We start from the raw sequence: 17100 nt of genomic DNA on the forward strand, positions 1-17100 counted from the left end.
ATGTGCTGGATCTCTATTTTTGTGATGTAAGTAGATAAATGCACCTGTTCCTTATTAAATGTTATCAGTTGTAACCTTAAGGCGCCTTTTTCTTTGCATAAAGTGCAAGTAGGCACAGCTCCAATAAACATTATGGCAGACTTATCTTTGGATTTGCTTTCCCTCATGGTGAACAGGTCCACGATTCCCGCTGCCACTTGGTGTGTGCCGATGCTATCATCTCTACCACCATCTTTCCTCTTTGGCCATTGGGTGTCCACTGATGGTGCAACTGCTGTGCTTGCATCATCATGCTGATGTTACATTTTGCTGCCACTTGGCTCCATCTTGCAGAGAAAGGAAAAGAGTTTTTTTGGGGGGGCAGAAGGGACATGCAAAGTCTATTTATATTTGTCCTAAAATACATGTTTTAACTTCTAATGCCGCGTACACACGATCAGTCCTTCTGATGAGAACGGACCGATGAAGCTGACTGATGGCCCGTCGCGCCTACACACCATCGGTTAAAAAAACGATCGTGTCAGAATGCGGTCACGTAAAACACAACGACGTGCTGAAAAAAATGAAGTTCAATGCTTCCAAGCATGCGTCGACTTGATTCTGAGCTTGCATGCATTTTTAACCAATGGTTGTGCCTACTAACGATCGTTTTTTTCCCATTGGTTAGGAATCCATCGGTTAAATTTAAAACAAGTTGGCTTTTTTTTAACCTATGGATAAATAACCGATGGCGCCCACACGCGATCGGTTTGGACCGATGAAAACGGTCCATCAGACCATTCTCAACGGTTTAACCGATCGTGTGTATGCTGCATTAGAAACAAATATTTTAGTGTTTCACAGGAAGATTTCTACTTACAACCTACAATAAAAGGAAATCTTATTTTGGATCTTAAAGGGAAACTACTATTTTAGTTTAAGATTAAGTTTGCGTTTTGAAATTGATGTTTTATATATTGGTTGATATAAAAATACATATTTGTATCCCTGATAATTATTTACAAAAAACAACTATACACCCCTGTTTAGGCAAATATTTCAGCCATTTGTCCTGTCTAAAAGCAGGTACCATGAGGGGCCTGCTAATTCCTTCATTAGCCCTTCCCAAATTACATTTTTTACATTGTTTTGTTGGAGATGTTTTTAGTCCTGTCACATGATGTCCCCTGATACTCCTTGTGGGGACCGTGGCAAGTCCTAAGTAATGTGAAGAACGCAGCTATGTTATGATTACATGTCATTGTTCTATACATCATCTTTTTTGAGCTGAGGCAGCTTGAGGATGTGCCTCCAAGAGAGGTGTCCCTGGTGCCTTTGGCTCATAAGATGTGGTTTGAATTATGCTAGTCGTCATTTAACCTGGAAAAGGTGTGGTGGACAAGATGTGAGGTGGATGCAGAGGGCAGCATTTTAGCACTGGGAGGGGGATTACTGCTTTGGAAACTTTAACTACAAATAATTAAAGTATTTGAATAAAACTATTTTGTTGATTTGCTTATCACAACTTTTCAGTTTCAACTTTTATGAATTAAAATTTTTTTTTGCTGTTTTTATTACTATTATTTCTACTCACATTTTATATTTTATGTTGTACAGAAAAAATACAAAGAAGAGGCAGAGAGGACCATGTCTTATTACGTACCTGTAGTAGACACACCCGAAATGCTGAGAGTTCGCGAGAACCAGAAGAACTTTAGCACTGTAAGTCATTTATCTCTCCCATGATTGCATTTTTGTTTGTTGAAAAAAAAAAATGGAAGAGCAAATACAGCACTCAGCTCTGACTTTTGCACTATAGTCCAAATTTAAACAGGTAAAACTGTTGACTAAAGCTATGTCTACAGTGATCTAGGCAACTATCCTGAGCACATGTGTAGTGACTACAGAGGACGCTGGAGGATGAACACATTGTCAGGCTTGCTGGGTATTGAACTGCCATTAGTCTGCACTTGACGTTTTTTACTATTTAGGAGTTTTTTGAGGCAGATGGTGAAGTTGCTGAATATTGATGACCAAAGCACAGTTATCATTTTAGCTTCTTGGTGTGCATGAAAAGTTTCTATTGTACAGTACTTTTTTCTATTTCTATCATACATTTCCTAAAGTGATTTACAAATTTGCATAATTGTTTGCTGATTATTACAAGATCTTGCCATTCTTTATGCAATGAAATTGTGATATCTGTGACCCTGGCTAAAATACTATGGAAATGTTTTGCCATAATGCAATACAAATCTAAGTATACAGTATTACAAAAAAACAACATGAAAAATACATATTCCTAAAATTGTTATTTGCGATTGTGTTGTGAGACTAACTCCAACCACAGCTTATATTCCAGTTTGGCATAGTTGATAGTAAACTGAATAATAGTCCAATTAGAATGTTTAAAAAGGAAAAACTACTGCAGGGAAATCCCACTGTTGGAGGCTGTAAGAGATATAAGAAATAGCTGATGATTCTGTGTCCCTGTGCCCATCCAAAACTGCAGTCAGTGCTTTATTATGTTGGCATTATTATTTATTATTTTATTTTAAAAGGGTATTTAAAATTCCTGCATGGATAATGCTTATAGGGGTCAGTTTGCATTTGTAGATAGTTTAATTCAATGTTCCTTGGGAGGGCAAGTTGGGATTAGTTTTGACCCTTCATTTTTTTTATTTAGGTGGAGCCACTTGATTAAGTAATGTCTACACATTTTCTTACTGTTCTGGCATTAACAAATAACATTGCGGCAAATTTATTGTTGGGGCACTTCTTCATGCAGCCACCAGCTCCTTTTAGTTAAAATTCATTGGGAAATGCTGCCTGCTAACCGTAGTAGCAGCATTTCCTGTTGGGGAGATCAAACAACTGTGTGCTGATCAGTCACACCAATGCTCCATGTAGTTCTGCAGGGTGTGCTATTGTCAGTTAGTATGCCCTGCAGACTCCATGTCCCTTTGCCTCTGAAAGTTGAGGATCAGGGCTCAGGGAAATTAAACCACTCAAACTTCAGCATGGAATTTCTGAGGAGAGAAGGGAGGTAAGTAAAAGAAAAAACTACAATGGCCAACTGCAGAGAGGTGAAGAGATCAGGTTTAACCAACCTGTTTAAGTCAAAGTTTTTGTCAATGTTCCAGTCCTTGGTAAGCCATAATCATAACAGGTAAGCTACCAGTCCTGAGATCGGTTTGCTAATTGTCGGCTATCTTTGGAAAATGTGGGCAAATGTTGATTTTATGTCTCTACAATTGACTGCAGATGGTTGTGCTAAGTGAAACGTTATACATTTATGTTAATTCAAATGTACCGTTGTCTCTTCCATTAAAAAAAGTATTCTACTAAAATGGGAATACTTTATTATGATTTTCGTTAAGTCTGTAATCTTCAGTGTTCTGATTTTGATCTTGATCTTTCTACAGTAGCCAAATATTGACAGCCCTACACTTCTCATAATCTAGAACTATGTTTTTTCCAAATGAATCTTAACAATTTCTACTCTTTTCTTATAGCTACAGTACCAGGGTGACCATATACAAAGTAAAGGAAAAGTCACAGTGGTTAAAGACACGCCAGAAATTCTGCGTGTTAAAGAAAATCAAAAGAATTTCAGCTCGGTACTTTTTTTTAAGATACTTTCAGTTCTAACACAAATAATACCATAATAGAGAAAAAAGGTAGTCTAACCTAGACCTCTTGGGCACAAGCTAATATTAACGGCTACTGATATCATAAGCTACTGCTTTCTCTGCCTGCAGTATATAAACACCTTACCAACCCACCACGACAGGCAATGTTATAGTGTTAGAACACATTTTAGGGTCTGATCAAAATTGTCTTAAGTCCTATATGTGTGTTTTGTGTTGGGTCTGTTTGTGTTGGATCTTTTTTTGTATTTTAAAATGGAACTCCAACCAACAAATGTTTAGTTTTGGATAGTGTAGGATAATCATATTCTTTACCAGGTCATTATTGTTGTTTATGCTCAAGAAGATTTTGTCCCAAAGATCCAAAAGACATTGATGTTGACTGCCTTCCATCTCTGGAGTGCATTCTCCATCAATTTCTCAGGAGATCCATTTTGGTCTGGAGACACCAGCAATAAAAACCTGACAGAGCACATGAGCTGTTCAAGCTATACAAAAGGTCTGCATGGAGTCCCATGTTTGTTCAAATTGTATTGTCCTTGCATGTTTTACCACTGTGTTTGTAAATGTCAAGCCTTCAATTTTTACATGTAAAATATATATGTTGACCACTGCCCTTTATCTTAAATTAGTTATAAGATGTAAAAGTAGACTGAGCCAAGGACAACAATTTGCAGGGTAACTAAAATAACATCAGCCATGTGGCACTTGCAAATAAAATTGTCATTGTTTCAAGTGTTTCGAATACTGAACCTATTAAAAGTTTAATTTGTTAATGCTATTCTTTTCACCAGTCTCAAGCCTTAAACCAGCAACAAAACAAAATATTTTGTTTATTAACCTGTTACCTTGATTCTAACTTACAAGATACTGTACAAAGATGAAGTTGGAACAGGAACACCTATTGGGCACACCCCAGAGATGGAGAGAATTAAAAGAACACAGGATGCCATTAGCACGGTACAAATAATAATAATAATAATAATAAAAATAAAAAAGATAACAGTAATAATTTTAATATAGGAATAATTCAAACTCACTAGTTGCCCCTTCTAATAACTTATGATCTAACAACTGCCATACTAAGATAGAAAAGTTGTCTACCTTATAACTACCATTATATTAACTTTCTCTAAACAAGACTGACAAGTAAAAATATGGATACAACATTCTAAATTTGTAAATAGTATTTATATATATTCAAATAGTATATTACTACTTAAAATAAACAATGCTAACAATATTTATCTTGAATTAATATTCAGCTTCATTATAAAAAAAAAAAATCATGAGTAACAATTAAAAGTAAAATTGTGGCCAGACTAAAGATATTCAGATATTTGCATATTTTAGAAATCAGCAAACAAATTTAAAATAAAACAAGCCCTCAATCACCTCTGTGACTGCAGCCATTATGAAATAATGTCAAAGTTTCCAGCAAAAGCTTTTGATTTTTACTTCCACTTTCTCCGGGCAGCTTGGCTTATCCTTGCAGGGAGTCTAATCTCAAATGTAAATACAGGGCAAATGGGACTAGGAAAAAAGAAAAATTCAATGCTTCTATTGTAACCTTTGAGGATGAACTGTTCCATAGTGGGTGTAATTATAAAGGTCAGTGAGGGCTTATTTTAATGCTTAATCATTGCTTGTTAAGAATATGTAAATTCTTTAATGCACATAGTCTGGCCACAGCTCTACTGTAAACTGTCAAAGAGTTAAAAACAGGCACCAAGAGGTGACTACACATTCCTGGTTTAATTTCCATGAGCACTTTAGGAGCTCCCAAACTATGGACCATCCTAGGGCAACTTTGGAACTGATAGCCATTTGAATGTTGAGTGGCTGGGCTTTGGGTCACTAAAGCAGTTCAAATAAAAAAAGTCCGACATTCGGCCTGTGTGTATGTCGGTCTGTTCCAACAGAAGCCAGCCGTTTAGCCAATGGTGGAGAACGGTAATCGGAGTTCTCTGGCGGGGGGGGGGCGTTTCCCTGTCAGAAAACAACTGCTCAGCAGGGGAGATTGTTGTACTTACTTTGTGTAGTGAGTACAGCTGTCTAAACCAGAGCTGACCTATAGTGTGTACCAGAATTAGGAAAATAAATCAGGTATGTTCAGGCATCTCTTTAAGTATATTCTTGACTCCTCATGTTATTTTCAACTTCTAAAGAGACCACAAACCTATTGTAATTTAATCTGTTGCAATGGATCAGGAGGTTATTACTATAAACCTGATGTATCAATGTGTATATACTGGAAGATACAGTTTTTCTCAGCAACCAGATTTAAATTTGTTTTGAAAGTCTAAATCTAATGAATGACTATAGGGAGATAACTCCAGGTTTTATAGAGAAAATTCTGGGACATCCGACACATTCTGAGCTGAAGCAGAACTGATTCACTAGCAATTTACAGGAAAGTGGTTAAAAACACCTAAAAGGCAGTGTATCAGTTCAGTAAATAATTTTGTCATTATTGATAACCTAGCCTGTAGACTTACTAGGTCTTCTGCCTACTCTGGTTTTCAGCAAATTAATAAGCCATACAGTGAAAAAACGTGCTACTTATAAATTCACATGCTGCGTTATCACTGATGTCACTGATTCTAAGGCTTCATGCACACTGGGCTTAAAAAAAACGCCAGTACCTTTAGCAGGAAATAGTAAAAAAATGCTCATATAGAGCATTTTTGTAGATAGTTTAGACAAGTTGCATGTTTTTTCTGCCAGAAAGCTCCAATCAAAAATGCAAACCCAAACTTTATTTCTCCCCTGCCTTTACGTTGAGCTTAAATTATGCCTGTAATTGTCCTAATGTGCATGGATACATAGGATAACATTGAGCTGCTTCTACAGTTTTGTGTTCTGCCTGTAGGAGCAGCTCATTGTTATCCTATGTGTCCATGCACATTAGGACAATTACAGGCATGTTTTACATGGAGCCTTAGACATACATTGCAGTTTTATTGACATCCCTAGTCTGTAGTGAACAGCAATAATGCTTTTAGTGTAGTAACAATAAATCAAGGCAAAAGGTAATCACATCCCAGATACACACAACCCATCACCATACTGAATACCATTCTGGTGTCTTCATGTATTGCCTACATAGTCCATCACACACTCTTGTGTATAAACATACATGCAGTCATGTATGGAACTGTCTTATGTGCTAAATGTGCATTTTTGTTTCCCCATTGTGTGTAATTTCATAGATAAAATACAAGGAACATGTTGGACAAGGTACTTCAATTTCTGACCTTCCGGAAGTGAAACGCGTAAAGGAGATGCAGAAGAACATTAGCTCGGTAGTGGCTGATTATGTTTATACTTTAGTCATGGTTTGCTGGTGCCCCTTATGCTTCCCCTTTACTAAAGAGCCCTTCATATCTGCAGTTCCTTTCTAATGTCAGCACTATTCTAATGTCTCACTGTCTTTAAGCCATAGTGGATGTGTTAGTTTGCATTCCTTATGTAAATGAACAGAAATTATATTAACAGTTAAATACATAACTAACTAACTGAAGAAATTTCCAGCCTGTTTTTTCCTTTACCCCCTTCCACCTTATCTTTGTCCTTTCCTTGCAACTGAAGGTTGTTCTAACTGTATTTATCTGACTGTATTCATTGTCTAGTATTGTCAGGAACATACTGTATATATAAGATGTATTTAATGTACTTTTTATGTATTCATCGGTCACCAATATATATTACTGTACTACTACTAGTATATACTACTAGTTGATGAACCGTTAAGAACAAACTAATTTAGGTTTAAATATATGTGTTGACGTTTTGGGGTAGGTGGCGCTGCTGGTCTGGTGAAGGGCTATCTATCTTTAAATGATATGCAAGTATATAGGCAAATACTGAATGTTGGGTTCCTTCCTTTGGTTTAGCTTAAATATATAGCCACCATTAGGATGTGAGGTCCCCCTTTTTATTGATTGGCAGTGTGTTTCCACTCTCAATTGATGAATGGTTCCTGTGTATCCGCCAAGGACATTTAAAAATGTTTAAGAAAGAGGCTCAAATTATATATAAAGAAACGATACGTTAGAGAAAGGGATATTAGTTGATGTCCCCTAGACCCAGTGTGATATTGGTAGGTAATATCAATTATATTTGGACTGGGAAATTTTCAATAATCCAATGTGCAAGCTTCTGTTGGTAATTAGTTCACTAAAAAATATATATAATGAATTATGTAAGTTGGCAGAAAAAATCTATATATATAAAGATGGCCCCCAAGTGAAAAACTCTTATTCCGTGATAAACGCTAGTTATCTGTATCATATATAAAGTGTGTATCCAATATCAATGTTCAATCCAACAGAAAAAACAGAAAAAAAGGGGGAAAAAAGAAAAAATTGCAAAAAATGTAAAAAATCCTTTGCAATGCAAGCTATTATAGCTTCAAACTGTGCCCACTTAAAGTGCTATGTGCTGCTCAAAATTGAGTAATAGTAAATGTGTCCTCAAATAAAAATAATACAAGTTGAAAAAGGCAAAAAATGATGTGAAGAAAAAATATATATATATAGTTCGCTAGATTTCACAGGAACAGGAGCAAAAAATGTAAAAAATCCTTTGCAATGCAGGCTATTATAGCTTCAAACTGTGCCCATTTAAAGTGCTATGTGCTGCTCAAAATTGAGTAATAGTAAATGTGTCCTCAAATAAAAATAATGCAAGTTGAAAAAGGCAAAAAATAATGCAAGTTGAAAAAGGCAAAAAATATAATTTAGGTTTAATGTAAACTGCCGTAGGGATTTTTTTTTTTACAATTATATAGCCATGTTGGCACCATGGTGACATTAACAATTAATTTATAAAACATGGATTGGTGGCCGCCCTAAGCAGTTCCTTTATATTGGGAAAACCTCCAAGTTGCTTGTTCGGAAAAAAAAAGTTAAGAAATAGCCAGAAAATCAGTTGATGCTTACATTTGACTTCATGGAGAAATCTATAGGGGCTGCACTTCAGCAAGGGGCAAACATATATATAGCAAAATCAAAAGCAGATCTGCATTTGGATTTGTTTTTAACAAATGTATTTTAATGATATCCTCATGCTGCATCTTACACTCTAAGATGGCACAGTGGGAGTTTATTTTGTATGAATATATTACTATAGTAAGGTGTTACACCTGTTGGAAAATAGTTGAGGCTGTCAATAGGGATAAGCAATATTGAGATCTTTATTATTCCCAAACATTTTGTGAAATTCATGGGATTTGAGCAATATTTCACCATTTTGGTAAATTGCATTTAGGTAATGGGAATGTAGGAAATTAAAGTGGTTGTATACAGAGATATTTTGCTCTTTAAGGATAGGGTACACCATCAGTACAGGATTACAGAGACAACGCTTTAAAATTAATATCATACATACCCTTTTTTGCTCTTTATTTAGTAGATCTGGTGATGTTTTCTTCCTTTCAGCTCAGCTTGGCCTGGGTCAGGGGCTGGGCTAAACTGCAACACTTTAAATGTCCTGGTGACATTGCTTCAGCTTTTCAGGCCCTCTGTCTCATGCCATGCAGAGTGGAGTTGTCAGTTGAGTATCTGATCTGCCCTTAATGTGTTTCTGCCTGTGTTGTGGGCAGCTGGGAGGATTATACCGCCCAGTTAGCTGTGAGTAGACATGGAGGGTCATTCACTAAGAAGAAGGCGCTGCACCAGTTCATACATTAATTGGTGGGCTGGAAAAGTCATTAATTGAACGTACAAACTGGCGCACATTGAAGCACAAATAGAGATAATAAATACCCACATATGTAAACTGCAACTGGCGCTAGGGTAACTTTGGTTTTCTCATTGATAATAGCGCACACCCAATACAGTTGGTTAATTTCATCTAATTGGATGTGTCTTGTTAGGCAATAAGTAGGTGTTGCTATAGACGAAAGACGTCTGCAGACCTCAACTGCCGGGTGGGCATCCCTGGACGTCTTCCTGTTTATATTCCCCCCGCGCGCCGCCGAGGGCGCGTGGCGGGGAAAAGCTGTGCCCGCTATTGTCACGTGGTGCTGATGCGCGTGCCTGACGGCCACGATGATCGGCAGTTACAGAGGCAGTAAACACAGAGCTCCATGTCCTGTCAGGGAGAGAGGAGACCGATGATGTGTCCCTTGTACATAGGGACACAGATCGGTCACCTCCCCCAGTCAGTCCCCTCCCCCCACAGTAAGAATCACTCCCAGGGAACACATTTAACCCTTTTATCGTCCCCTAGTGTTAACCCCTTCCCTGCCAGTCACATTTATACAGTAATCAGTGCATATTTATAGCACTGTTCGCTGTATAGATGTGAATGGTCCCAAAATAGTGTCAAAAGTGTCCGATATGTCCGCCGCAATATCGCAGGCCTGACAAAAATCGCAGATCGTCGCCATTACTAGTAAAAAAATCGATCCCCTATTTTGTAGGCGCTATAACTTTTGCGCAGACCAATCAATATACGCTTATTGCGATTTTTTTTACCAAAAATATGTAGAAGAATATGTATCGGCCTAAACTAAAAAAAAAAAAAAAAATTTTAAAAAATTGGGATGTTACTATAGCAAAAAGTGAAAATATATTGTGTTTTTTAAAAAAAAGGCTGTCTTTTTTTGTTTGTAGCGCAAAAAAAGAAAAACCGCAGAGGTGATCAAATACCATCAAAAGAAAGCTCTATTTGTGGGAAAAAATTATAAAAATATAACACTGGGTACAGTGTTGTATGACAGCGCAATTGTCATTCAAAGTGCATCAGCGCTGAAAGCTGAAAATTGGTCTAGGCAGGAAGGGGGTTTAAGTGCCCAGTAAGGAAGTGGTTAATTAACCCTTTTGATGCTAATCTCTTTCCTATCACTTCTAATATATCTTTGAAATGTGCTTTTTTCTTTTTTTTACCCAAATCTTTCAATACATTACAAAGAACAGAGAAGTGTTTCTAAACCCAATAAATTTATATTTTCAGATCTTGATCTTTAAAGGTGACCATACACTGCAATCAATTAGAGCTTAAATAAATTAGATTTAGTGTAAGAGACTGTTTGATCTCCTATAATTTAAATTAATTGTTCAAGTGCGTCCTATTACCTATTTTGCCTAAAATATCAAGTTGTACAGAGATTGGCCAATCATATGGCATAGTGCATGACCATCTTAAGTGCCAAATTTGGAATGTAAATGTGCCATGACCCACTTGTATTTTCCAAACAATATTTCTTGGGCATTATACATGGCTGATGAGAAACCACCTTTTATTAAGACATGCTAGAGAGGAGCTACACATCCCATGAGGCATTGTAATTCACAGACATGACTAGGCATGATAGGAATTGTAGTTCCTGAACAACTGGAGGGATGTAGTTTGAAGACCCCCTGTGCTAAACTATTTTTTATGCCTCCAGAATTGTGAGTGTGGCATCTATCCAACTTCTCTCTGCTGGTGGACACAAGAACCTACATCTATAGACATATCTATATTTACACACACACTGAAGCAGGAAGCAATATACATTGGCCCAGAAGTGAATCTGTATACTGGAAGTCTTGTCAGTTTTTTGGGATGTCTGCACCAAAAAGTGTGCAGAGATTATAAAAAAATTGAGAAGTGCTGCATTTTTTTGGGTGAGTTTACAACCACTTTAAAAGAGCAATGGGCTTTTAATGACTGGGTTACAGAAGCTCCAATATATCTATCCTGGGCCTGTTCTTGTGAGACCGGTAGAAAATGAGCACTAATTAGCCTCACAATTGGCCAAAAAAAAACAACAAGCCATAATAGGAGTACTAATAAGAACTTTAATGTGGCATAACACAAATAATTATTAAACACACAAAGAAATTGCAAAGTACTGTATTTATTGACGTATAACACTCAATTTTTTAGTACTTTAATTGAAATTAGGTGAACAAACTACCCTGAATAAAGAAAAAATCCTCTAAACAAAAAAAGAAAGAAAAGAGTAATTGCTGAATTTCACACTGAGATTAGTTTTCCGGAAATTACCCTGCTCATCCCTAATTGTCAGTGCTGACCCCTCTATCTGACAATGCTAGTTCTCCTTCTTCGTGCTGATTTAATGGCTTCAACACTTTCTGGGCCAGTTACTGCAGTTATGTAGATTAGAAATTCTGTCTTCACTCTGGATTTCTAATCTGCATGCCTGTGTGAGGTTTTAGCATTTTAAGAAGGAGGTCAGCATGCTTGGCAGCTAATGTATTTCTCTTTTAGAACAGATTTGTCCTAATGTTTAAGGTTTTATAAATGTATTTAAACAGGAATAATACTGAATTTTACATGTGACTCCTTTTAAGGTTTGTGTATACTGGAGGTCTGCTCCTTCCCTTATAAACTGTTAATAATTCAGGTGGGAATAGAAATATAACTGCATAACATGTATAATTCTTTGGCCTTGTGCGTCAATGGTTAGACTTTGAACGCTGAATGAACTATTGATGGGAAAAATCTATTAGAATTTTTTTTTTTTTTTACCTCTTCTTTCTAAATGATGTATGTGCATCAGCACTTGAGGATATTATGCAGTGTTAGCTAAACATTTTCCTCAAGTGGTGAGTAAAATTGACCACTTTAACTGTACATAAGCAAAGGCAAGCTACCTATATACACAAACCGCATAGAAGTGTTTTTAGGTCATTAGAGAATAATTGAACATAGGTATTGGTGCTATTTTGAGTGCTCTTTTGTGTCTCCAGGTTATGTACAAGGACAGCTTGGGGCAGGGCACCCCGACACACATGACTCCAGAAATGGAGAGGGTCAAACGCAACCAAGAGAACATTAGCATGGTATTTTCAAATCTAAGAAATTGGTTTAAATTCCCTCTAACAACAACATTAAATTAATGACATTATAACCATCACTGGTCATTTTGATGAATGCCTGATGATGATTTTTATTAAAATGTATATTAACATAGATATACCTCATTAAAAAAATCGAAATAATTACTTACCTTCCCAAGAAACCCTAAAACATGACTAATTAATTAATGGTTAATGATAAACCTTTTAAACCTTTATCCATTAAACAATTGCATTACTTACTGTATCTGGGTTGTACTATATCAACAGTCTATTAACGTGACTATGTTGCTGGGTTCGAAAAACATAGCAAAGTACCACATGCAAAAGAGAAGTTTTTAACTCGTCTGTTCCTTGATCTTTTTGCCAATCTTCACTTTCTTGCACAGCAATCTATTTTTCACATCTGACATACCTCCTGGTCCCCTGCTGCACGCTGTGGTTCCTTATTTCACTGCAGGATACACTACTAACACAGGGGTCAGCGGAAGGAACCAAAACAGGGTACAATGGGGGACGTATGTATCCGATTGGAGATTTTTTGTTCAACAGAGTGAAGATCAAAGCAACTAGTAGTGAGACAGATGAGTACAAAGCATTTTAGTTTGCTAGTAAAACTTTAACCCAGCAACAAAGTTACTTTAAATAAGATATTTGTCATGTGACATGTGATATTTGACCAGCTCTCTACTGACCTTTCCTTCTATCAATCATTGCTCAGAAACTATTTAACAAAACTTTATTTTTGAACAGCTATGTGTTTTGTTTTGTTAAACATGGGGTACCTTCTTCTACCATCAGATTATGTACAAAGAAAACTTGGGAACAGCAACACCAATGCCTATGACTCCTGAGATGGAGAGAGTAAAGCGCAATCAAGAACATATTAGCTCGGTATATGCCAAAACTAAAAAGATGCCTCTAAAGTCTCACTTAAAATCCCTCACTATAACATCTTTAACTCTGACCTTAATAACCTAAATTGTAAATGAATTACCTTATAAAATTTATATTCACACACTTCATTTAGATGCATTTCAACCTCATAACATTTTTAACATTATTCTCCTTGGGGTTGATATACTGAAAAAAATAGATCTTTCCCTTTGCATGGGAAGTTTCCCTTGTCTTTGCGTATGAAGTGAACCTCTGCTGACTTCCATCATCTAGTCACGTGCAAAAAAAAATACAGTCTTTATTTTCTTTGTACGTGATTTGATATTCTATGCAAAGGAAATGTTCACCACATTTACTAAGCTAAAGTCAATGGGCCAGATCCTCAAATAAGTTACGCTGGCGTATCTATTGATACACCGCATAACTTCTCTTTTGCTCCGGCGTATCTTTGTTTTGTATCCACAAAACGAGATATGCCTGAAGCTGCGCTAGATCCGACTGGCGTACGTCTTAGAACGCCGTCGGATCTAAGGTGCATTTTTATGATGGCCGCTAGGTGGCGTTTCTGTCGATTTCCACGTTGAGTATGCAAATTAGCTAGATACGCGAATCCACAAACGTACGTCCGGCCGGCGAATTTTTTTACGTTGTTTCCGTAAGGCTTTTTTCGGCGTATAGTTACCCCTGCTATATGAGGCGTATCCTATGTTAAGTATGGCCGTCGTTCCCGCGTCTAAATTTGAAAATTTTACGACGTTTGCGTAAGTCGTTCGCGAATAGGGCTTTGCGTAGAATGACGTTCACGTCGTAAGCATTGGCTTGTTGCGGGTTAATTTCGAGCATGCGCACTGGGATACCCCCACGGACGGCGCATGCGCAGTTAAAAAAACACGTAATTTACATCGGGTCAAGACGTATTAACATAAAACACACCCCCATCACATACATTTGAATTGCGCGCCCTTACGCCGCCAAAGTTACACTACGCCGCCGTAACTTACGGCGCAAATTCTTTCAGGATACAAAAAAAAGCTGTAAGTTACGGCGGCGTAGTGTATCAGAGATACGCTACGCCGGACGGATAGAAGCGCCGCGCTTCGTGGATCTGGCCCAAACTCTTTTGCAAAGTGAAAGCCTATTTGCCTTCAGTAAATCAACCCCATTGTCTTAATCAGTCCCCTCTACTTTTCCCTTTTATTCTGTTCTTTAGCTGTCTTGTAAATGTTTCAACAAAACCCTACTTTATACCTTATTGTTCTGTTAACTCCCAGTGCATTGTTTCTTAAACATAAATACTTATTTTCTGTCTACGACAATTACATTTGTGACTTAATATCTGCTATACAAAATCCCTCCTAATTCCAGAACTTGCACTTTTTTCTTCAAAATTCAATAACTGAACATACTTTCATTGCTAAAACCATACCATTCCCCACAGAAATTCTAATTAAATATTCCTACTCACCCACTTTGAACACTGTTTTCATTACTCCATGTATGTTTATAGCTATTCTATTAATCCCAATGCATTTAAACACCACAGATACCTTTTAATTTTGTAACATATTTAATTACTTTACAAAAATGAATCACAGCTTTTATAATTTTTGCATTAAAAAAAAAACTTTTGAAATCCTCTCTTTAACATAATCCAGAAGTATGCCTTTGTGTTTGTGACCCTTCCCTACATTTACAATGTGTGAACAATATATTATCTTATATTGTCTATTTTTCTTATTTTTTTAATAATTTAGAAAATGTGCTTAGGATCTTAGACTCTAAAATTATATAAAAAACAAGCCTCAAATAATATATCTACAGTGAGGCAAAAAAGTATTTGATCCTTTGCTGATTTTGTATGTTTGCCCAATGAAATAAAAATGATCAGTCTATAATTTTAATGGTAGGTTTGTTTTAACAGTGAGAGACAGAATAACAACCAAAAAATCCAGAAAAACGCATTTCAAAAAAGTTATAAATTGATTTTGATTTTAATAAGTGAAATGAGCATTTGACCCCTTCCCAAAACATCCCTTGTAACAGAAAAAAGCGTGGCAGGACCTCTTATATGTGAGATCTGGGGTCAAAAAGACCCTGGCTATCACATTTACAAAAATGCAATAAAAAAATAATTAAATGTCATATTTTTTTTCTTGCAAAAAAAGAGCATTGGGCGGAGTGACATTTGACGTCACTTTCGCCATCTAATGTTATGGAGCTGAGTTTGGGGCCATCTTTCCCTCACTCTGCATCCAGACTCAGAGGGGAAAGGACACGATCGCCTCTACCGCTACCAACGGCTCCGCTAAAAGTTATTTTGCAACGAATCTTGCAACGAATCCGCAGCAGAGACCACTTTTATTCTTAAAGAGAACTGCACGCCGTTTCTGAAAATACCGGGGTTATGGCAGCTAGCTGCTGCCATAACAATGGTATTTAGCGTCAAAGTACCGGCATACAGGTACGGCGACTTGCGTGGTTAAATAATTATTTGACCCCCTATCAATCAGCAAGATAACAAGCTGAGATTAGGAGAACTCTCTTAAAGGGAGTGCTTCTAATCTCAGTGTGTTACCTGTATAAAAGACACCTGTCCATAGAAGCAATCAATCAATTAGTCAGGGACATGATTGTAGACCTACACAATTCTTGAATGGGCTACAAGACCATCGCCAAGCAGCTTGGTGAGAGGGTGACAACAGTTGGTGTGATTATTCGCAAATGGAAGAGACACAAAATAACTGTCAATCTCCCTCGGTCTGGGGTTCCATGCAAGATCTCACCTTGTGGAGTTTCAATGACCATGAGAACGGTGAGGAATCAGCCCAAAACTAAACGGGAGAATCTTGGCAATGATCTCAAGGCAGCTGGGACCAAAATCACCAAGAAAACAATTAGTAACACACTACGCCGTAAAGGATTGAAATCCTGCAGGGCCCGCAAGATCCCCCTGCTCAGAAAAGCACATGTACAGGCTCATCTGAAGTTTGCTAATGAACATCTGAATGATTTAGATGAAAACTGGGTGAAAGTGTTGTGGTCAGAAGAAACCAAAATAAAACCTACCATTAAAATTATAAACTGATCATCTCCTTGTCAGTAGGCAAATGTCCAAAATCAGCAGGGGATCAAATACCCTTTTCCCCTCACTGTAGCATCTCATCATCTTTCAAGTTATCATATATTTCAGATTTTTCAGAGATAATTATCTCATTTCTTAATTCAATTCTTGAATTTTATGTTAAAATCATGTACCCCTGCATACTGAACATAATTCAGTCAAGAGCTAAATACATATTACTTCCACAGGAGTCCTGGTTTGTGTAATCTTTTAAAAAGTCTACTTATATTTCTTTCAAATCTGACTGTTGACAGCTCCACTTTTCACATCCTTGCCAGCATTTCAAAACTATTCACAGAGAATAGTCTGGAATATCAGCCTGCATACATTTTTCTAGGTCTTTCTAGGACACAATGTGCTCCTATCCTCATCATGGCATGTTGCCTGACTTGGTTTAATCTAATTTGGTATACCATTTAAAAGTAATTGGAGCAGTGTTCTAATGCCCAATTTTTCAAATTGAATTCTTAATTTATTTTCAAGAATGGGGTTGTGAATGGATGGGAGAAAAGGCAAGTCATCGGGCTGCTTAAGGCTCTACTTTGTTCTGCCAGTCACACAGAATATTTTGAGGCTTGCTCTTTCTTTCGTTTTGTAAAACGTCAAAGAATGATAACAAAAAGTTAAGAGTAACCCAAAT

General features: G+C 37.0%; 1 protein-coding gene across 25 annotated transcripts in view; it reads left to right on the forward strand.

Annotated features, from left to right (window-relative positions):
• Positions 1-17100, forward strand: part of NEB (nebulin) — a 272007-nt gene that overhangs the window by 237440 nt on the left and 17467 nt on the right. For 14 of the 25 annotated variants that reach the window (XM_040357984.1, XM_040357979.1, XM_040357996.1 and 11 more), the window contains 6 exons: positions 1597-1701; positions 3495-3599; positions 4497-4589; positions 6842-6934; positions 12335-12427; positions 13244-13336. In XM_040357984.1, the coding sequence (XP_040213918.1) occupies positions 1597-1701; positions 3495-3599; positions 4497-4589; positions 6842-6934; positions 12335-12427; positions 13244-13336 (582 nt within the window). The remainder of the gene's footprint in view (positions 1-1596; positions 1702-3494; positions 3600-4496; positions 4590-6841; positions 6935-12334; positions 12428-13243; positions 13337-17100) is intronic. The other 11 variants (XM_040357986.1, XM_040357988.1, XM_040357978.1 and 8 more) reach the window with 10 other exon arrangements.

Source organism: Rana temporaria, chromosome 6 (genome assembly GCF_905171775.1).
Source record: "Rana temporaria chromosome 6, aRanTem1.1, whole genome shotgun sequence".
Classification (NCBI taxonomy): Eukaryota; Metazoa; Chordata; class Amphibia; order Anura; family Ranidae; genus Rana; species Rana temporaria.